Genomic DNA, 23,034 nt, shown 5'->3' with positions numbered 1-23,034 from the left:
TACATGTTGAATTGTTATTTTTTTTCCAGGATTGTGGAATGACATTAACTGTGGTTCTGCCAATAACTTTGTATGTGAAAAACATAACAGCTCTGTTAATTCAACATTTCCTTCTCCATTGCCTCCCGGAGGATGTCCACAAAGTTGGATTTTTTTTAACAACAAGGTATGTCAACAAGTATCTTCAGTAAATTGTATAAAGCAGTAGAACTGAAGAGAAAATCCTGAAAACTTCACATTTTTTAAGAATATGAAGTAAATCTGGAGAGTAATTACTTAGACAGAATGTGCAGACTAGATGGCTGGGCTTTTTTTGAGGTGACTTAGACACTTAGCAGAGAAATACAATAAAAGTAGATGTATGCTGAATGCATTTCAGACAGCATAGTTTGTGCAGGCTTAAAATATACAGTAACTGTTTAAGAAAACCTCTCCTATCTTCAAGTACATTATTTTGTTTAGAAATGGAAGTCTGTAATGGTCAGTCTTGTAAAAAAGTTGGAAAGGTTTAGAAAGAATGTATTTGAGTAATCCCTTTGGCCTGTAGGACTTTACAGCTTTGAATTCAGAAAGATGATGTTGAACTACAATTGTTTTGAGTACAACTTTGCATTCAGACACAGTCTGGAAGTCCTCATTGCTGTAAGAGAAGAGTTTATACCAATCTGAGTTGAAGCTCCATCTACCACTGTGCTGCTATTGTACCCTCAGAATGTTTGGCCAATGTGCCAAAGGATATTTCACACCCTTTGGCAGTATGAACAGCTGTAACCACAGTCATAAGAAGGAGGAAAAAGAACAGTAGAGATTATTCCCTGCAGCTGTGTCACCCAAAGCCACATTTTCTTGGTTTCAAATGATGCCTCTATTCCAGCAGGAAGAAGGCAGATGAAAATGTGAGAAGTGATTATGTACTTGACCTCATTATAATCACTTAATTTCATACCAGATTACACCTTGTGCAATGAGGGGAGAAAAGTAGACATCCAGACTTTCTACTCCTGAGCTCTGTCACTCATTCTAGCCCTGTTTTCTTTTTCTGCAGAAAAGTACATCTTAGAGCTAATTATCTAGAGATAATAGTCACATATAATAGTTCCAGTCTTGGCTAATTTGAAAAAAATGCTTGATTTGTTTCCAGTGTTTCAAAGTATTTGCTTCCAATATAACAACCAATCTCACATGGCATGCTGCACGAGATGTTTGCTTCAATTTGGGAGGAAACCTGGCTACTATATCAAATGAACAAGTACAGGGTATGTGTATAGGTTCTATTGAAAGAAAAAATCTCAGTCTCTCACTAAAGAAACTCTATACTCTCCAATATAAAATATGGGATTACCTGATGAAAATTTCTTATTAGCCAGGTGAGTCCATGGTTAATTTTAACTTCAAACAGCAAGGCAATACCTAAAATTATTACATATAAGAAATAAAGTTAATTTTTAGTTCTTTCAGGTTTCATGAAACTTCCAGTGGGTTCTGAGGATGATTGCACAGATCTCTCATAATGACAGAAATCTGTATTTCCTGTCTCTCTCACTGGCAATAGGATTTTCTGAAACCCTATGAGTGCATACAGAGTGAGGAAGGGATGCTTATCTAAATATTTAATTAACAGCAGATGGGCTGTGTAGGGGAAAGTGTTATCCTTTTATTATGTCCCCCATTCTGGGTTTTTGCATATTTTCTCTCTTTTGGGCAAGTAATGATGAGCTTTCCTTAATGAGAAATCTTTGCTTCTCTCCAGCTTTCCTTTTCTATCATTTGAAATATGCCATAACTAATGTTTGGATTGGGATGAATGATATCAACAGAGAGTCCACATTTCTTTGGACAGATGGAAGCACTGTTTCCTACACCAACTGGGCTAATGGTGCACCAGAAAATCAGCAAAGCTACTTTGACTTACATGAGTATGAAACATTGACAGATGATGCTCTGGAGGTACAGGAAATTTGCATAACCTCTATCTATACCTTGGGCAGCTAGTTGATTTTCCTAAAAGAAAAGTTACAGCAGCAATAATAGGATGCTGAAACAAGTCCTTTTGTAAACACAATAGGGTTTAGGATATCGTCTGATAATGATTCCAAATATACCCAAATGTCTGGCAAAGTTCTGTAAAAGAGGGATTTTAAGCCTTCCATCAGAACTATTGCAAAAAAACCAGCTCTGTAAAAGAAGCTTGGAGAAACTTATATCAGTTTGTCCCCAAAATGGATTAATGCAAATACTAAAGGTGCAACACCAAAGACAAGGTATGATAAACCAAAATTAAGATTTTTGATGCAAGAATAATTTGGCTGTGTGTATGTCCCACTTCTGGCTGATGTGCTCCCACACTTCTTTACTCATTTCTGATGGTACAAATTGATATCTTCAGTGATATTACTTTTTCTCTGCAGAAACTGAGGCTCTTTTCCAAAGGTGGTAATTTCTGAGGAAATGATTGGCAGTTATTCACCCAAGATTTTTAACATCTGCCATCAGTCAATTTTAGCTGATGACTAAAACTTATTTAAATCAGCATAAAGGAGAAACTTCGATGACATGCCAAAAGACTGCTATGGTGAATCTTGAAATCAGGGGAGTCATGAAAGAAATACTGGAGCAATATATAAGGAAGTAAAGAGAAAATACTCTGTTGCAATTGATAATGGTAACTTGATTATGACTATAAAGAAAAAGCAAAGGGTATCTGCTTTCTGCAAAAGAGTTTGCTTCAGTTAGATTAATCCAGACTAGAGCTTTTAACAATAGTTCTTATGTTGTTTTTCTCATTGATAAAAAATTTTTTGAAACAGGTCTACATAACTGTAAATAAGAACAGAGAAGATTTATTATAGGTACCTTAGTCATTTACACAGTCATTATAGGGTTCTTAATAAAACTGGTAAAATGAGTATTAATTTAGTTCTTTCAGACCTTAACTGGCACCAGTGGAAGCCTGGGTCAAATTTAAGGGGTTGCTAAAAAATATCAAGTCAAGCTGCTTGGCAGAAAGCGAGAAAATTTGAACTAATTACACAGGCATTCAATGAGCTCTTCTCTGACATCATGCCTGCACTAGCAGTGCAGGAGCTTCAGCTCACCCCCTCCCCATGGCCTCTTGTAATGGCTGTGACTCTTCCCCTCCCCTTCAGACAGACTGTGTCTTCATCGTGAAGTCAGATGGCAAATGGAGAGATGATAGTTGTGACAATGAAAGAGGCTACATCTGCCAGATGAATTCAGGTGAGTTCTGTCGACCCAGTCTCCTAAAGAGGAAGAATACCTTGGTTAGATAAGATGAATATATAACCTGATGTGATTTCTTCCAGCTTTGAGTCCCATTCTGAATCTCAGGCTTTCAGAGCTCCATCAGTGTTAAGCTAGTGCCATGTTTAAAGTATAAATTATTTCATAGAAATTGCTGGAGAGGAATCTCCTATTCTTAATTGGGATTTTGTACCTAATCATGAGTAATACTAGAAAATAATAAATGAAAATGGCTTTTTTTTTTTCCTCAGTGAAGCATAAGAGGTTTAAGCATCCTGTCTAAGTGCAGTATAAATCATGTTCTTGCAGTGATCTTCCCATTCTCTTGGACAAATCTGAGGAGAGTAATCCTCTCTCACAATTTCTACTGAATGCCATAATATGTATGTCAATCAAATTGTACAGCTTCTTGGATGTATCTTCATTGTAAAAGATTATGTTTATTTTTTTACACCATTATTTTTTACTCATTATTACAAAATGAGTAATGAATGTTGACTCTACTCCTGTAGATTTTTAATTATACAAATCACAGCTGTCCAAGCATATTATGGGAGTAGAGAAGGTGAAGCACTGATAACAAAACACTTTTGCCTCAGCTTTATTAAAGTAAAAATTATTCCCTGATCCCTCACTTCAGTCAGTTCCTGCAGCCTGTTCCCTCTCAGCATAGCTAACATGCTTGTAAGAAGCCCCCCTCCCTGCACAGCAAAGATATAGTTTTATGGAGGCATTTTTCATTTTGTTTATTCCAGTTCCAGCTCTTCTGAATACATTTACAATCACAAGGGTGGAAATATACATTGCCTAATTCAAATATGCGGGCGTCATTCTGGCAACCCTTACAGACGGGCCAAGAAGTTGGAGTGAACAGCGAGTGGTGCTCAATTAAGATCAGGTCTCAAAGTCTTAGGCTGAGACTAGAGATTACAACAGTTAATGCCTTAAATGCCTTGTCCTAAATTCTACCCACCAGTGACCAGAAATAAATGTATACTCAGATATTCAGATTTAGTCAAATAACTTAAAGCACAGAATCTGAAATATGCAAACTTGACTGGACCAGTCAAGTCTGTAGAAAGTGTACTCTACTTCAGGGCATCCACGATTTCACTCATCTTATTACACTAACAAACTTGCTCAATGTCTTGAAAGTTATGTTTGGCATTTTGGGTTTTTTTTTTTTTGGGGTTGGGGGTGTTTTATTTAGTTTGTTTGGTTTTATTTAGGTTTTTGTTGTTGTTTTGTTCATGAGCTTAAAAAAAGATTTTGATTTTTATTGACTTGAGCCTTTTGACCAAATTTTTATAGCTACAGAAGAGCAGTATGTTTTAAATAAATCAATTCAGTTTTTTCTCTATAGTTCCCTCACAGCCTGAATTGCCAACAACAAATTCAGCCTCTGGCTTTACTCGTTATGGTGACAGTAGCTATTCAATCATTTCATCTGAAATGCAATGGGAAGAGGCCAGAAAAAATTGCCAAGACAAATCTGCAGAACTTGCCAGCATTTCCGATGCCTACATCCATTCATTCTTGTGGATCCAGATGCTGAAATATGGAAAACCTGTATGGATTGGTCTTAACAGCAACATGGTGAGTGCTGGATAGATGGGAGGGGCAGGTGCTGAGAACTTTCCTGCTCTAGTCGTCCTCTGGATGACCAGTTTTGAACAATTGTATTCTGAACAATTGTATTCTGAATAGCTTCACTGTGTAAATGCACAAAAATCTAGGGGTATTGTTAGAATTGGTCAAGGATTTTCATCCACCAAACAGAGTGAAGAATCACAGAAAATGTTAGGCAAGAAGCAGAAAGATGAAAGTAGAAAGTTCTAGAAACAGTAACAGAAGTCAAGCTGCAGACTGAGAAAGTGCAGCTGTCATGAAGTGACTGTTGGCTATCCTGAAAGTCAAACATACAGGGGGATAATTAGAGCTATTAATATATTAATAGAAGCTTCTGTGAGTATTAGAGAGATATTTTAAGATTTAAGCTGAATGTTTAATGTTTAATGTCAAGTAATCTTTATGCACAAATAGCTCCAAATTTTAATCTAAATAAGGCAGAGCAGAGAGGAGAAATTCTCTGTAATTGCTTCTCTTGATGTAGGACTTGCTAAATGACCTAAGGTGGTCTCATCTGACTTTCTTACCATATTGTAAAAGTTTGTTACTTCAGAAAAACCCTCCCAAAAGCAATGCAGTGTTGAACACTGCTCATATGTAGTTCTTGTATAACTTAAATTGCCCAGTGACATTGCTTAGAACAGTGAATGGGTTTTTTTTAAAATGGCCACTCTTTTTTCCCAAAAAAATCAAATAGACATGATTATATTTACACTATATTATGTGACAGAACTTTTTATGCTAAAAAAAAATCTATTACCAGAATTCCTTTGTTTTTAGACTGGTGACTATTACAAATGGACCAATAACTGGAAAACCAGGTACACAAAATGGGCAGCAGGGGAACCAAAGGAAAACAATGCTTGTGTTTATCTTGATCTTGATGGTACTTGGAAAACAGCATCTTGCAATGAAAGCTACTTTTCAGTTTGCATGATATCAGATGGTAAGCAAATGCATGTAACAATTTTAAAGACACATTCCTAATTCCATGAGTCTGTCTAATCCTAGAGATTTTGCTCTAGCTTGGGCTACCCCTGCAGAGGACTATGTTTCAGGGTAGCATCTAACTCCCAGCAGAATGTGGACATTTGCTATTGGATGATGTATGAATTTAGGCACAGGGAAGGCTCTTGTGCAAATCCATATGGCTGCACTGCTATAATGGTAAAACTGTTTCCATGAGATGAAGCTCTATCTTCAAGGTATATCTTGCTCTTTACACGACATGCCCATAAAGCACATGAGTCTGTGTGTAATATTAGTGTGTGCTGAGTTTGTGCACTGACTGTATGAACTTCAGCTGGGGAAGGTCACGCATGAGCATACACTGAGCTAAAATACAGCCAAGAGTTTCACTTCCATTCACTGTTGCTAGAGGTAAAACTGTAAGAGCCTTGGCAATGTGAATGTTACTTTTACTCTTTGCAGGTATATGCAGAGGCATGTTTGCATCTAGATTTTGTAGAATCCTGCTGTTTTCCCTTCTTTATGTTTTAAGGCTGTGTATATTTGGTCTGCTTATGCAGTGCAAGATGCATCAAAGTGAATTGGAGTTGCACCCATGATCAGAAACAGTCTGATTTGGCAGAGGCATGCTCCACTGATGGATTTTTTTTTTCTATAATATGACAACATGAAGAGACCAAGCAGCCAGAAAACACAGGACTGTGGCATTAATGAGTCATTAGCCTAAACAGATTTCTGTGTTGTGATAATGCAAATTTGAGATTTGTGTCATCCCTCAGGGTTTGCTTTCTGCCAAGAAAGTACTGCCAAAGCAGTTAGTTAGATGTTGTAGGATGCAGTTTGATACCTTCTCCTGAGAAATGTGATTTGAGAAATAAGATGCTTAACACTTTTGATTGTTTGGCTCTCCCTGCTGTCTGGGTTGGGGGAATGTGGGAATAGTTATGACTGTACGTTGAGACAAATAAAGCCAGGGGAGGGAAATCCCACACTATTAACACGTGTCATAGAAGCAGAGATGACTCACAATGCAATACCAATTTTGTACCATATGGTTTCTTTAGAGATAGCTCCTACTGACCCTGCTGAGCTGCCTGGAGACTGTCCTGAAGGAGATGAACTCCAAGCTTGGATCCCTTACCATGATCACTGCTACTACCTTGAAACATCAGCTGAGAGAACCTGGGCACTGGCCTCCCTTGAGTGCACTCGCTTAGGTGAGAGCCTTCATTATCAACTAAAAAAATTTGTACCAATGTTTATACAAAATTATCACAAAAAAAATAAAGATATTGATTTTTTTTAAAAGGGATTTTTTTTTTTTTTACCTACTAAGCTGTTCTAAGGCTGGCACAATGAAAATAAGATGACAGAGTCACTTTGTAAAGCCTTCTGTCCTCTCAGGTCTACAGCTTCCCTGTGTATGAATTCCCCATTATGTCCTGGCTTGTGGGACACCATACTGGGGGCCACAGCCTCTGAGTACCTCCAGGTCATTGTCTTCTGCAAGAAGCAGTGGAGACACCAACAGAGCAGCATTAATACAGGAGCAGTTGTTTGTAAAGACTGAAAAAAGGAGGTCATTGCAATGGTTACTCATGTAGGTTATGGTTATTTGCCTATTAATGCCTTTCAGGAGCTACCTTGGTTTCAGTAGAAAGCATGGATGAATCTCACTTTCTGACTCATAAAATTCAACCACTTGGAAATAAAGTAGGAGGCTTTTGGATAGGACTTTACCAGAATGTGGAAGGTATGTCTAAATTTCAATTTTTAATAGAAAAATGCATTGCTAATATGAGAAAACTGAGGATTATGGTACTTTTACAAAAAACCCCATGGGTTTCCCCAGAAGAGTGGCTTACTATATATATTAAAAGTAAATTGTTGAGCTAAGGAATTAAAATATTAATGAAATAGATGCGTTTTAATTTTTTTTTACTCTGCGCGTTGCTCTTAGGCCAGTGGTTGTGGCTAGATAATGCTGTCCTGGACTTTGTTAACTGGGAGGAGAAAGAGTTGGATGTGCAGCATCAGTGTGTGGAAATAACTGCACCATCTGGCTATTGGGACAAAAGCGATTGCTCTGCAGAAAAAGGATTTATCTGCAAAAAACCCAAAGGTAAGTCCTCAGTGCGTCAGCCCTCAGTGACAGGACTGATCTGTTCACTAGTAACTGTTATAGCCCTTCACCACAGCTCTGGAAGTAATTTCTGGCAGTTTGGTTTGGCATATCCCATTCTCTAACCTTTTATAGTTGCCTGTTTTTGCAGACTGCAAGCTCTCCAAATCACTGTCTACATGGAAATGCAGCAACATCCTGTACAGCCTAGGTTGAGAATGAAACTTTCAGAAACTTTTGAGTACCTAGCACAGATGTTGATATGGCACCTGTTAAACACCAGTGCAAGGGTATGACTGTTCCAAGAACTGATTATTGTAACAGTTATTATACTCTTGCAAGGAGGAATCAATGTGAATAATCAATCCTCATCTTCCAGCTTGTTATTCTCAAAAAATATATTACTCCCCAACATACCAAACTGGCTTCATATTGGCCTGATTCAGTAATGCCTCAGGGATCCTAAAAGATCACCTGTTTGTATTGCAATAATGAATGATATGAGGAATATTTCCATTCTAAATGAAAACTTCAAGTCAATAGAGAAGCTGTCTCATCAGCATTTCTGGAAAATTTCACTCAATACTGTATATACCAGACTAATGTTTCAGAGATAAAACACTACATTAATTATTCCCAAGTGGAGATGCAAAGGAAATGGTCTGCAAGAAAGCAGTATCATTTTATTCTTGTAACTTAGATGTTAAAAAGTCAATTATCTAACCTAAAAAAATGGTGGGTAGCCATCATTAAACCTTTGTACCTTTTTTTGTAGTAGCTGTGGGATCAGGTTTAATTTTCTAACTTTTGCATTGTGCATTGTTCCCAGTAAATCATGGGTAGCATCTCTATCCTATGCTGATCCTCCAAAAAAAAAAAAAGCCATTTTTAAGATTCTATTATTCAGATGAATAGTTGAAAAAATTTTATTACAATGCTAAAGACATCTCAAGACATGGTGGGTGGTGAAAAAATAACTGAAAATTTGGGGTTAATATTTAGTAATTTTCCAAATAGTCTTTAATTAGAAAAAGATGCTGAACTGTAACCAAGAAATAGTCATCTCCCATGCACTGTTAATTTCTGTGCTTAAAGCAGCACATGCCCATGGCAGTAAATCAATTAATCATTATTAAAGATTTACTGAAAATGTCCAAAATACATTCCATCCTACCTAGTACTAAAATAATAAGGAATCTCTGAAGTTCATCTGTTGAATCATACAGAGCTCCCATACATGCTATTTCCTGCCTTAGGGGGGGATTACAGTTGTTTTGTATCTATTAATTTTGCATTCTGCTTTGCTTTTGCTTTACATTTTGCCTTTATAAATTCTCCTCTAGGTATCAAGGGTGTTTGCAAACTGTAATGTAGAAGAGTCAAGAAGAAAAATATTTTCATGATAATTCAGAACTCTTTAATTCTATGTGTATAATTTTTCATTTCTGAGTGCCAAGCTTTTTTTTTTTTTGCACTTCTTCAACAGCAACAAAAGAATGTAATAAAGATTTTTAATTTTTCTCAGTGTCTATCGTACACAGAGGTGAATAGGAAGATTACTCATGTGATTCAGTAGGCGTTTTCTCGGGAAGATGTCTAGGAACCAAAGATTTTGTAACATCTAGACATGCAGCTCTTCCCAAAATATGCCATTTAAAACTAATCTCCAGAGTGATACATCGTGTTCTTAGGACATCAAAATTAATATTTCAGGAAAAATGTGAAGAGGTATTTTGAATGAACATAGAAAACAGTCAGTATTTTAATGTTGGTAATATAAAAACAGTATAAAGTTTCAAAAGTGAATAAAGTAATGTTAAGTAGGAAGGTGAAAGCTTAGCAATGTATTTTTTGCCTCAATTTGTTGTCTTTTATAGCAGACATATATGTTATTAATGTGATGGTAGAACTTCATTTTTGCTATTTTTGCAAACAGTCAAACATAAGATTCTAATAAAGTGTCATATGATTTCTCTCTGAAATTCATTGAAGTTGACCCCAATGGGAGTCCTATAAAGGTAAAAAGTAAGAACTTTCGTAAGAAAATTAAGAAAAATCTAAATAGAGGAAGAAGCTAAAATTAGTTTCCCCAAACCACTCTCTTTTAGAGAACAAGTCCTACTGAGGGTTGCACAGTTATCAATCACTTGGAGTGACCCCACGATGCCTTTCACATGCACAGGAGCACTCACCTGTTTTTGGCCAGTGGTACTGGTGCAGGGCTAACCCTGAGCTGGCAGGCTCAGCAGTGACCAGAAGAACTTGAGAAGAACTTTGAGAACAGCTACAGAGTGTTTTAACTTGGCTGTTGGAAACTATGTAGATGTATATGAAAGTTTCTTACAAAGATTATATTGTTAATCATGTACCAAAATAGTGTAAAACTAATTTCCAATAATTAGCTTCCCACATCCATCTAAAGAATACATTTTCATTACATTCATAAGGCATCCCTTGCATGCATTGTACATTACTGTACTCCAGATCCACTGAAACCACGTTAGCTTTAGGAACAGAGACCTGGCTATTAACGGCAATTCAGGGCTCAGATTTACAGCCTTCAAGTTCAGGCAGGAGAGAGCATCTCCTTCGTGATTTTCATGTTGTATGTGGAAATAAAATCTACTATGGTTTCTCACAGTTATATGGATTCATTTCAGGCAAGGAAAAGAATGAAGAGACTCGCCCACCTGTTCATGTCTCTGTTTGGCCACTCATTTTCTTGGCTGTTTTAACTGCTTTTGGAGCTGGCATGGCAGCCTATTTCTACAAAAGAAAAAGACAAAACCAGCTCTCAACAGATTCTGGCAATGAAACACTATTAAGATGATGTCTTGGTGACAGAAGAATTGGTGAGAATGGGTCCTGTGGCATGTTACTTGGAGCAGCAAATTACTCAATGGAATTAAAGGACGTATCTGTTAAAAATCTGTAGTGAGATCTAGTGTAACCTTACATTAAATATTACACAAATTAAATCACTTTCCTCTTTACCAGTAGCTGGTTTTTTTACCATGCATATTTTACAAAATCAGGATTAGAGTTTGATGTTATAATTTTGTAATGGTCAAGATGTTCTCAAGTGCCTTAGCATGGAGGGTCGTGCAAAAAAATCTGCCAAAGACAATTACATGTACTGAAAAAGGACTATGAAAGTCAACTAGTGAGAATGAATGTCGAATAAAGTGCAAATGGAATTTAGAACTGCATTGCTATGACATTGTGGACACTAAAAAATCTCAAAACTTAGAACCTGTCTAAATCTTTTGCAGACTTGAACTTATTTAACCCCACAAACTTCACTGCCTCAGACCAGCACTTTTATTGTTCTTTATGGCTAAATCCTATTACACTTATAAAACTGCTTCATACTATTTTCTCAGAAAACTTTGGGATAGAAAACCTTGTCATGTTCATTTTCTGCTATTAAAAACAAAGTTCATGTCAGTAAGAATATTAAGATCAGGTATAAGTTGTAATCCTTTTTCAATTCAATGATGTGGTTTTTAACTGTATTATGTTCACTTACATGAATGAAAATATTCTTACCCTGACATTCTTGCTTCTTTTTTTGTTAATGCTTTAAAATAAATAAATAAATAAATAAATAAATAAATAAATAAATAAATTTTCTATTAGTATAATTTTCAGCTTCAGCATTCCCTGTGAATCAGTTGAGGGAAAGGGGAAGAGGGGGTGCTCCTGTCAGCACAGTAACTCTTTTGTCAATAACAAGACAGACCTCTCTCCTCACCACTTCGAATTCAACTTGAATGAGCACCAACTTCCCATTTTCAAATACAAGAAAAAGGAACTGAAAACTAAGGAATGCAGCAGATGGTTCCGTACTAGAAGAGTACAGTACTGGAAAAATCTCCCTGCAAGAGACTAAATTTCAGATGTCAGAAAAACAGCAGAAAGCACTACAAGGTAGCTTTTAAGTGAGTTGTAAATACAATTAAGAAACTAAACACTTTATAAGAAAAAGTGCTTCGGAGATATCCTCAGGAAAAAAATCTGCCCTCCCCAGGCTGCGCAGAGTCTATTGAGCAAGCTGGAAAGTTGGGAAAAAGTTAAAAACAAATCAAAACAAACCCCAAAAAACCAAAACAAACTGATGAAGCTGCTTTCCTAAGCACCGAACTCTGGTTTTCTTGGTGCAAAAACAAGCAAGAGTGTAGGATACTGCTGAGAACGTTATTGCAGCACACAAGATACTGACCCCAAAAAGTTTGCAACTGGCATGAAGTTGGTTGGTGATGTCAAATGGGGAGCTCTGAAGTACTCAACTCCTCTTGTAGCCTACCCAGTTTTTGCATTAATCTTTCCCCACCACTGTAATCCTGGATGAATCCTCACAAGCAACCATTTACATGAGAGGGATAAGAAAGCCCTGTTTGAACCAGACCCAGGCTGATGCTTAGTGAGGAAAATTAGAGAACTGGGCAGGAATTGTTTTCTCCAAGTATCTTCCCTTGAGATTCCCTTTGTCAGAGCAATTTCATTTTGTTATTTTAGATGTATCTGAAATATGATTTCACTCAGGAAAGTCAGCTTCTCTTTGTGCCCCACCACATTGGTGCCTGTAGCACCATTCAGCTCTACGACTTACAGCTACTCTTGCAAGCCAGGCTCATGCTAAGCCCTCCCTCAATGTGACCTGCAAATAAAATAGTTATTATTAAGCAATTCATTCAATTCCTAACTCTGCTGTAATCCAGACCTTTTTTTTTTTCCAAAAATGTTTTTCTCTCCTACTACTTTCTATAGCCAAGTCAACAAGTTTGTCTGGTTCTTGCAATAATTTTCCCCAACACTCTTTCAAAAACAAAAGCAACGATAGTTGCTCCTTCTATGACATCTACTGTTCAGCTTCTATATATATGTCACTACTGGCTTTTTCACTTCATGATTTTTTCAGTTTTGTTATCACAACTTTTAATTTCACTCATGTAAATAAACAAAAGGAATAGCGGGACTTGTGAACATTTGCAGTAGGGCTTTACAGCCTATTTGTACAAAAACTGCCATGCCAATACAAGTCTTCAGATGAGAACTTTGCTCACAGGTTAAAAGGATCTTTTCCAATTTAGCTTGTCTTTGGCTTTGTCTTGAAACAGCCTCATTAGGAATTTCTCGGACAGAGAAACACATCCTTTTACTTGGTAAAGTTTTAAAGTATTCCAGGCAAAAAGTTTCCTTGCTGTACAGGAAAGCTTACCCCTAAACTACAGTGTTGAACATCACTTTCTTCAGGTCTTTGACAAGCAATTATGAAGAACCCAGCCCCAAACTGGGATCAAATAAAGCAGCGTAATCATGCTAAATTTGCCTCAAAGTAAGCAAGAATTCATAATGCACCAAAACCTGCAGTTTCTGCAAACTTTGCTCTCTTTCTTCTACATATATAGTGCTATGACAGTATTGCATTGTATTGAAGTACTGGGATTTTGTCTCTGTTTGTTTCTGAGATGTAAGGGTTAAAACAGAAGGCTTTAATTGATGATATTTCTGTGCAGGTTTCTTGTCCCCAATTCTCAAATTGCTTTTCTGGGCCTGTCCTGTGTAGCACCCCAACAACTAACCTGAATTAATATTAGCAATGTCGCAGAAGATGACAAATGCCTCCACCTCTACTTACAAGGATAGAGACTTCAGTTTTGGAAGGGACTTGCTCCTCAAAGAGAGCAGTTTTTACAGTGTGCACTGCAGTTATTTCAAAATACCATGTGACAGGACATTTCCTTATTTAGAGTACAGAGCTTTATCCATCAACCCGTTGACATAGAGAAGAACCCATTACTATCTGCAGAGAGAAGGATTTTTATATATTGCCAATCTTCTAATCCAAGTTTTGGTAGAAGAATGAGGAACAAGCTACATTTGCCATGAGTTTCTCCAGGTTTCTAGTTTTCCTTTCCCTCATGCAATGCTCACTACAGTCATCAGGTAAGTTTCCTGTTAGTTTTGTATTAAACTAGATATAAAAATGTTTTTCCTTGGGCAGCTTTACAGTTTTAATGCATAGAGTGATAATTTTGTATGTTTTATCAGATTTGATACATGATATAAAGAGTATGTCAGGTACCCTGGCAGCTCTTGATTCACAGAATAAAAGGGGGGGGGGTGTAGGATGGAAAAATTGGGGTAATAAGAAAACAATCTTTAAACTGGAATTTCTTTCTATGGAAATATTAAATCAGATGGCATTGTGTGGGATGGAAGTGAAAGATGAGGGAACATGGATCTCTTTCCATTTACCTTCCTCATCACACCCATGGTGCAGTGATCAGTCGAAGGATATACATATTTACACAATAGTTGTGTGAGTTTCTCTTTCTGCCCCATGACACGAGGTTTGAGAAGGAAGAACTGGCTCCTCCCCTCCAGCCTCAACAAATTAGAAGAACAGTTCTACTCTGAAGATGTTTATCAGTCATTGGGTATAGTTATAGAGAAAAATGGTAAAGAAGTAATGTGTAGAGAACTGAGTGGAGGAACAGGTTCGCATGAATGTGAGACTGAGAGTCTATATCAGAAATTTCACTATGAAAGAACATTCCCATTATACTGTAATAGTTTAAAAATATGAATAATCGCTAACCTTAAAGAATCTGAGTTTAGGATGAATCTGCAAGAGTTCTCCAAGTGGAGAAATGTGCAACTGAAACCTAAAGTTTTCACTGTGCAAATATGTTCATGACAATCTGGTCTGTATTTTCTCTGGTCAGTCACCCTTTTTCTTTCAACAGTTAAGGAATAGGTGAGGTGAAAGAGTGGTTATGGATAGAGTAATCAAGCAAATAAAGCAAATTTACTGAGCTGTGCAGAAAACAAAAATGCAGTGAACTCGCTGTTGTTTCAGTTTTGTAGTTTTTCACTGCTCAGGAAACACAATGTATCATCAACTTTTCATCACAGAATTTGACTTGTCTACAGTGTATATGTATCAAATTCTAACCACAGTATTTAAACTTCTAATTTTACTAAAATATTTTATTTAAAATCTGTAGCTACGCTAGGAAGGAAATTATAATGAAAATAAATTTTAAAAGATTGCATAACTTCTCAATTTAGATAGAAAAATATATAACAGATAGATCCATTTTAGAAATTTAGGTATATGATTTAATTATTATTTTAATGTGTTTTAACAATTTTTCCCCCCTAGTTACTTTTACACTACGAGGAAATGCCAATGGACAGTCTTGTGTATTCCCTTTCAAATACAATAACAAGCAGTACAATGAGTGCACAGATGCTGGCAGGTCAGATGGGCTGCTCTGGTGTGCAACAACTGCAGATTTTGACGCTGATAAACTCTATGGATTTTGCCCACTAATAAGTAAGTTTTGCATTTTATTCATTAACTGGTCATGAAATGTGGTTGAGCAGACCATCTCCTGAGCTACCAGGTTTTTTTATGAGCCACCGGCTGCACAGCTGCCTGACTGACCTTGTTAGAGCAGCCCAAATGAAAATCACCTCACTGGACACTAGTCCCGATGGCCAAGAGCTCTCTCTGCTGTGAATGGAGGGCAAGAGGTGCCACCAAAGATTGGTTCAGTCCAGAAAGGATTGACTCAAATGCTGGAGGTGACTGTTTCCCTCTGTAAACTAGAGGGGTGAAGAGGCTCTTTTATTGGAGTTAAGTGTATGGCATGAATAGAATGATATTAGACATCTATCTTATTATTTATACATTCACCTTCTTTTCAAAAATTCATATTTCTCTTCATTCCTTAGGCATTCCCTATAGGTAAATTCTCACTTAAACTGCTGTTTTTTAGTTTTTTCCCCTTTAATTTTCTATCTTGTTCTAGTTTCCTATTGCCAGCCCATACAAAAATGCTGCTGTGAGAATTATCTTCCTCTCCCTTTGTTTTGTTCTGTCTTCTGCGCTGAACTTAAGTTTGGATCCTTCCAGCTGAGGACACAAACATTGGTCTCACCAATGCCCATCCCAATAACACAGCAGTTTCACCAGGTTTTGTGAGTTGCTCTGCAAAGACAGCAGCTGAGCTGAAAATTGGTGTTACACAGAGTTCCTCTGTTGTTTCTCAAGCTGTCAAAGGCCACCTTCTGTCATTTCTGGAAAAACTGCTTCTCTTGATGGTGAGCTAAGAGGGAGTTCCTACCCATTCCTACCCTGGAGGCATGAAGAGCCTCCAGGCTCACAGTTCACCTACACACTTGCTTTTCTCCTCTGACTTTATCCTGGAATCTCTTTATTTCAATCAATAGATATGTCTGGTTTACCTAGAATTTCATTTGCAGTATGAGAAAATTCAAAAGCAAGTATTGGGAAAAAATTCACTCCTTTCTAAAAATATAGAAATTTTAAATAATATTTTTAATTTAAAAGAAATATGCAGTTTTCTAATTTGATGCCTAGAATTATTTAATTTTTTTCCCTGATGCTTAGCATGCATCTTTAGAGATTTTGCATTATACATTTTATTTTCTTTTAGTTGGTATATGTGAATCCACTAGAACAGTGCTCTATGTCACTTCTTCCAGACGACACAGAAAGATTTTGGACAGAAGATGCTTCAACTGGCATTCACTATCAGATAAACTCACAATCAGCTCTAACATGGCACCAAGCAAGGAAAAGCTGTCAGCAGCAAAATGCAGAACTACTAAGCATTGCAGAGACTCAGGAGCAAGCATATGTAAGAGGTAAAAGGATAGAGAACAGACTTTAAAAAACGCTGTGGTGAAGCGGGCTGCCTTGTTGTCTGCCTCAGCCAAGAAAGAGGGCAGGGTGTCAGGGGTGGCTGGGCAGCCACCAAAGGGAGATGGTCTGAGCTGCACTTCCCCTGCCTCGGGGTTTTTATGAAGCATTGGCCACAAGCCTCTTTGGGACTGAAGTGTCCCCATGTCAGCGTTGTGCTCCTTGGGAGCTCCTGCAGCTCCTGCAGTCGGCCCCAGGGGAAGGGTTTCCTCTGCTCACCTTTGTGCAAGGGCACTCAAACCTGACCAGGGCTATGGGCAGGTCCTCTAATTTACCTTTTCCCACTGTTTTTCAAGGATTATTAATATTTTCAGGAGAACATATGATGATGGTTAGATTTGTCCTAGTATGGGTACATTTGCATACATAAAATCAAAATAACTCCAGTGGATTTCAGGTACAGGTGTCATGGCATCTGTTTGATTATAAATAGTGTAAAGTAAGCTTTGAAAGGATTCCCATAGGAGAAAAAATTGGAAAATAACTTATTGACTTTTTCTTTTACTCCATGAAATCTGTTACAGAAGACTTTTAGCAAAATTCCCTTATGAATATCAGGGCTTTTTTACATGTTTGTGTTCTAATAAAAGCAAGTGAGAAAAATAAAGTAGTATTTAAATAGTGAAATAATATGTTGATTTGCCCTACTAAGATCTGTAGTAAATCAATATAGATTCATTTACAAATTTTACTTTTTGTAATCAGTGCATCTCAGTAATGCAGAAAGCACCAGTTTGGGACTGGTTTAAAATTAGAAATATGAATTTATTACTTTACACTTAATTTCTTTTAGATGATCTTACTATGAATAAGAATAGAGAGATACAACTGAGGGATTTTTCTTTTCTAATTTAGAGCTAACAAAAGAATTTAGTTTTGCCTTCTGGATTGGATTGAATGCTTTGGATTTCAACAGTGGATGGCAATGGGCTGGGGGCAGCCCTTTCAGATATTTAAACTGGGCTCCAGGTAAGAGATATATCTATTTTGTAATCTTTGAATTAATTCTGATAAGACACCAACTAATAAAAACTGTCCTACCTAATTTTATTTCAGGAAAGTCTATTCTGATTTACAATAGCTCAAGATCTAGACCCCTATTTTAAGACTAACACTTTCAAATTACAAAGTTCATTGTGGATATCAGTTATAGCATTTTATTCTATTCTCTTATCTAAACAGAGAGCTTGTTTATGAAAGCAGAGTGTCATTTGGAGTGATACATAACCCTACACATCAAAAATCAGAATTTTCCATAACATATTGTTCACAAGTGTGAATATAAGTCAAATAGTCCAAAGGTAGCAAAATATTTAGCAAATAATGTCTCTGTGTTGTTTGGAGAATTTCTAAACACTATTGAGAAGCTTAGGGAGCCAGTTTATAATTCGTCAACAGTTTATGCAAAATTGCACTGGGCCACAAGGGAATTGGAGTCGCTTCGTAGTGTTTGTCATACAGGGCAAGTTCTTTTCTTTGCTTTTTGGGTTTTTTTGGTTCTCTGTTTCCTTTATGCCATGAGTATTCCAAACTGTATCCTGATTTGGAAAAGTTTCAAGGTGTCAAAGGAAAAATTAAACTCTCCTCTAAGTTTTCAAGAGCTTTATCAGGAAATTTGCTTTGCTGCTTACAGAGGTTTGTACACACTGCAAAAGAAAAGAAAAAAGCTATTTCATAGGAAAGCAGAACTGTGAAACTCTTGAAATATAGGGAGGATAATATAACTCAAAACTCAATATTCAAAAGTTTGGAAGTTTTAGACACAAGATAAATGTCCACATTCAGCGGTTCTTCCTGGAAGAACCAGAGTGCCAGGCAAAAATTAGACATTTCCCAGTACTATGCTGAGAACAAAGTCAGTGAAGGGTCATTATTTCTCTCTCAGAGTATTGACTAAATGTAACATCGTATAAACTTCAAGGCAGTTATCCTGTAGTGAGGGGCTTCTTCTTATTAGTGATTCAAGGAGTCATAAAAAGTAGATGTTTCCACTATGTAATATGATGTTTCTGTTAATATTTTTATTAATTCCTTGCTGAGAGATTCTATTTTCTCTTTTACTTAAAGGAAGTCCTTCCCTTCTCCCTGGGAAAATTTGTGGACTGTTGAATCCCAGAAAAAATGCTAAATGGGAAAACCAAGCATGCAATCAGAGACTAGGCTACATTTGTAAAAAAGGATCCTTCAGTTCAAAAGCTGATATTATGCCCAAAGGTAGGTTAGTCAAATAAAAAGAAAGGTTTTCTTGATTTCTAGAAAGAGAAACTTGTTTGCAACATTATTTTTCAATGAAGATATTAGAAACCTTCAAAAAACACAGCTATACATGACACATAGATTTTTTCTCCCTTTGTGTATTAAACATTCATAGAAGAATATTATTACTTTGTTCCATCACTCTATCATTCATTCTTGCAAGACAGATTGTAGATGCTCCATCATGGTAGCCAGAGCAAAAAGGCAAATTTGCATAAATATGGTAGAAATATTATTCTCATTTGCTCCAAATGAACAAATGAGAATATGAGCAAATACCTGCAATTACTTGTATATCCATGAAAAAAGTCCTCCTCTGTCTGATGACTGCAGTGCTTTGGTTTCATATGAACAGAGCAGGAGCAGCAACAACACTGACACAGACCTTGTTGCATCTGTGGGGCACCCCAGCTCACCAGCACGGCTGTGAACATGCCCCGTGTGAGAGGGGTCCACTGGAGACTGTCACCTGGGAATGCTGTACAATCTGCTTGTAAGGAATGAGTTACACTACAGAAAGCAGACAAATAAATTCAGAGAATCATTACTCCAGTAATAACATTAAAAAGAAACACAGGATTCTATTTTTAAAGCAACACCAAGCTACGTTTTTAAAAATGTAAGTTATAAAAATGCCACTGAGAGGATATGCAAAGTCCCCACTAATTTACAAGGTTTACTGACCTGCCATTGTCAAAAAACTGCTTCATGCTTTTACATACCTGAAAAAAATGTTTGTTTGTGAGAAACCAAAGACCATCAGGCAGAGCCAATGTGAGTCACCACAGTCAGCACAAGATCGAGTGACTCTGGGGGACAAAGAGAGGAGAGGCTGATGTCTGCTTTGTTTTCTCATAGATCATTATTTCAAATTGCAATTCTGAAGTAATGTGGGCATTTTTCAGTGGTTCTCTGTTTAAGAAGAATTCATTCTATTTACATATTTAGCATCCTGTGCCTTAATGATATTTGCTTTTAATTTGAATGTATTTTGTGTTGCCAGCTACAGATTTATATTTATTCATATATTTCCATTTTTTTAAAGAGCACTCAAGAAACCTCATTCTAGTGGCCTCTATTTTCCTCTTGTTCTGAAAAACTGTGTTCTGATTTTAGGGGAATTGAGGCCTGTTCAGTGCACAGATGGCTGGTGGCCGTATGCAGGTCACTGCTACAGCATTCACCGGGACCCCAAAACATGGGAAGATGCTCTGTCTTCTTGTAAAAAGCAAGATGGAGATTTGGCAAGCATCCACAACATTGCTGAAAATAGCTTTCTAGTGTCACAGCTTGGTTACAGTGAGTATATATGTAGGCCTGTATTGTATTTGCTCCATCTGTGACATAAAAGCTGAACTTCATATTAAGGTTTAGTGCTTTCTCTGAAATACCAAAATTGAAAGACTGAATCTGATTTACCATGCTCTTTTATGTTGCTGCTGTTGCATAAATACAGAACTACATCTATGTTTATCAAGGTATAATCCACGCTGTAAAACACTATAAAGGAGGAGAAGAAAATAAAAAACAAAGGTATTCTTTCCAGAGACACATAAAGATCTCTAATGATTGCACTTTTGGCACCTAAATTCTATGTACAAGGCTTTAGAACTGAGCTACAAACCTAGAAGATAAGCTTCTTACTGAGATTCAAACTTCTGGCTGATGCTAACCTCTTGCTACATATCCCCCTAAAAAACCAGTATATTTTCACTTCTGATATTCCTTGGATCTATAGTAACCAGTCCTGACACTGCAGATGCTGTCCTTGGTGAACACAAGTCCTCTCATGTCCTGGCAGGTGTCTCCATGGCTTGGACTCAGTGTGATCTCCTGCGAGGTGGGACACCCACAGCCATTCAATGTCTTCATGCTCAGGACCATTTTGTTGTTCTGAATCACAGAAAGCTTGCAAATATCTTCTGTCAGCTGTAAAGAGCCTTATGTTCATTAAAATCAGCATTTCTGAATAGAATCTGATGGATTTTCCACAACACATTTCTTATAGAGATCTGAGAGGAAGCAGCATTTTTGTAAAAGCACAAATACCACCTCCTGTGTACTACATGCCAAATGTATCACTCCCTGCTTGTTCTGCATGTGGAAGCATTCACTGCACAGTGGAGAGTAACCAAACCTATTTCTTGTCATGCCTCAGAGCCAACAGAAGAGCTGTGGCTGGGTCTGAACGCCCTGAGGTCTCACTTCTCCTTCGAGTGGAGTGACGGGAGCCCTGTGACGTTCACCAAATGGCAGCGCCGGCATCCTGCCTACACCGACAGCCTGGAGCACTGCGTGGCTGTGAAGGGGCAGGTATGGCATGCACTCATCTTACAGCAATGCAACTGCTGGCTGCATCAACCCAAAATCGCTTATGTGCTTATTCAGGTAGTATTCCTTATATTATCTTGAAGTAGTTTTGCTCCAAAATTTGGTATCAACCAGAAGACAAGTTCAGAGGTCAGGAGATATCAGAAGAAGAGGAAATGTTTTCCTAGTACCCCCTTCTGAAATTCCTTGTCTGGTGAAAATTCTGATCCAGAAATTTTCCATTAAATTATTTCCCTTGGTTTCAGCAAAGAAAAAGTTTAAACTCTGGGAGAGGAATAGGGATGAACTAGTTAATAGCTTATGTGGATACCATAGGTGCTCTTTGCATACCTCATGTTCCAGTCAGACAATTTTGTCCTTCAGTGTCACATCACCGGGACATGGCATCTAGGCAGAGCCCTGGCACTAGGACATGTTTCTTCAGCTGTCATCTACCTGCCAAAAAACCAATGTAAAATTCTATAGTATTTCTGACTGCTCGACTCACAAACTTAATTTTCTTGCAAGATGTGATTGTTTGATACATTTACCTTTGATTGTTTGATACATTACATGTGCACGTGCATGCACATGTATGCACACACAAAAAGTGTCATGAATTTGGAAAGAAAAAAATTTAAAATGCTACTATGAAATGCATGTTGTTATTGAGAGAACTTTTATGTAATAGAATAATGTTAACATTTGTCAGTATTAGGGACCAAAAGAATTGATCCTAAATCAGATTTTATGGGGGGATGAGGGAAAAGTTCTTCTTAAACAGGCTATATTTTTTTTAAAGCAGTCAGTCGCATTCAGATTCTTTGATGGATAAAATAATTAGATTCACTGAAACCCTAGCAGATGTGCATTATTTCGGTTTAATTAATCTTTTTTTTCCAGCAGTGTAGTGAAATAATCCTGCTCCAAGAGCAGATCCTATCAGCTGCAGATGAGATGGATCTTTACAAACCCTTTCATTTAAAAGTTGTGATAAAAAGTAATGTTGAAACTTCAAAATGTTAATTTCCTTCTTTCATCTCAAAACAGCATTAAATTAATCTTAAACTAGTATGCTTAAAGTTGTGTCTATTTGTCTTAATAAATCTTCAGCTTGCCTTGTGAAGAAAGGGAAAAATCACTAGTTTGCTTATGAGTGCCTTTCCTTGACATTTACTCCTTCTCCCTGCTATTCTAGGATGGATACTGGGCAACTGACATTTGTAATAAGCAGCTTGGTTACATCTGTAAGAAGAAGCCTTCATCGCAATCCTCTGAAAAAGAGACAATTGAGGACCCAGGCTGCCAAAAAGTAAATGCTCTCTCATAAATAATAATCTTTGAAAAAGTGTACAGGAATCAATTTACTAGTTCTTGCTTCTTTTGGATATTGTCTTTGTATCTTATAGAAAATCTTCTGTTGAGGTAATCTGGTCTTTTCCTGCTATCAGTTTACTAATCGATGAGCATTTTCCATTTCTGTTCTGAAAATTTTCAAGAAAGTTGAGATTCATGTACGTGTAAGTGAATAATGCCTTGCCCTCCATTCCCAGATGGGCCGCCCTGTGATTCAGAAAAGCATTGTGTCTGTATTGGTCAGCAGAGATCTCTGCAAGAGCAAAAAGAAGTGAAGTTGTTTTACTGATATTCCTCCTTTCTGCTCTCCCTGAAAACATGAACTTCTGGATTCCTCTTGGCTCAGAAAATCTCTTAACTCCTTGTACTTGGGAGTGACAGGGACAGCTTTGGG

General features: G+C 37.2%; 2 protein-coding genes across 5 annotated transcripts in view; both read left to right on the top strand.

Annotated features, from left to right (window-relative positions):
- LOC100228653 (macrophage mannose receptor 1) overlaps nt 1-10,974 on the top strand; it is a 31,640-nt gene extending 20,666 nt beyond the window's left edge. The window contains exons 20-29 of one of the 3 annotated variants that reach the window (XM_030264591.4): nt 30-166; nt 1,142-1,256; nt 1,841-1,947; nt 3,147-3,237; nt 4,625-4,857; nt 5,671-5,836; nt 6,924-7,076; nt 7,496-7,612; nt 7,820-7,981; nt 10,642-10,974. In XM_030264591.4, coding sequence (XP_030120451.4) covers nt 30-166; nt 1,142-1,256; nt 1,841-1,947; nt 3,147-3,237; nt 4,625-4,857; nt 5,671-5,836; nt 6,924-7,076; nt 7,496-7,612; nt 7,820-7,981; nt 10,642-10,811 — 1,451 coding nt within the window. In that variant the 3' untranslated portion in view covers nt 10,812-10,974. Of the gene's footprint in view, nt 1-29; nt 167-1,141; nt 1,257-1,750; nt 1,948-3,146; nt 3,238-4,624; nt 4,858-5,670; nt 5,837-6,923; nt 7,077-7,495; nt 7,613-7,819; nt 7,982-8,132; nt 9,501-10,641 lie in introns of those variants that run through there. The other 2 variants (XM_030264590.4, XM_030264592.4) reach the window with 2 other exon arrangements.
- Nucleotides 10,975-13,734: 2,760 nt separating this feature from the next.
- The window catches only part of LOC100231534 (macrophage mannose receptor 1), a 34,001-nt gene continuing 24,701 nt past the window's right edge, over nt 13,735-23,034 (top strand). For both annotated transcript variants that reach the window (XM_030264593.4, XM_072925469.1), the window contains exons 1-8: nt 13,735-13,930; nt 15,153-15,326; nt 16,502-16,663; nt 17,574-17,687; nt 18,786-18,932; nt 20,091-20,273; nt 21,133-21,287; nt 22,483-22,596. In XM_030264593.4, coding sequence (XP_030120453.4) covers nt 13,870-13,930; nt 15,153-15,326; nt 16,502-16,663; nt 17,574-17,687; nt 18,786-18,932; nt 20,091-20,273; nt 21,133-21,287; nt 22,483-22,596 — 1,110 coding nt within the window. In that variant the 5' untranslated portion in view covers nt 13,735-13,869. The remainder of the gene's footprint in view (nt 13,931-15,152; nt 15,327-16,501; nt 16,664-17,573; nt 17,688-18,785; nt 18,933-20,090; nt 20,274-21,132; nt 21,288-22,482; nt 22,597-23,034) is intronic.

Source organism: Taeniopygia guttata, chromosome 2, assembly GCF_048771995.1.
Source record: "Taeniopygia guttata chromosome 2, bTaeGut7.mat, whole genome shotgun sequence".
NCBI lineage: Eukaryota > Metazoa > Chordata > Aves > Passeriformes > Estrildidae > Taeniopygia > Taeniopygia guttata.
Note: the sequence above shows the minus strand (reverse complement) of the source record. Positions and strands in the feature narration are given on the sequence as shown.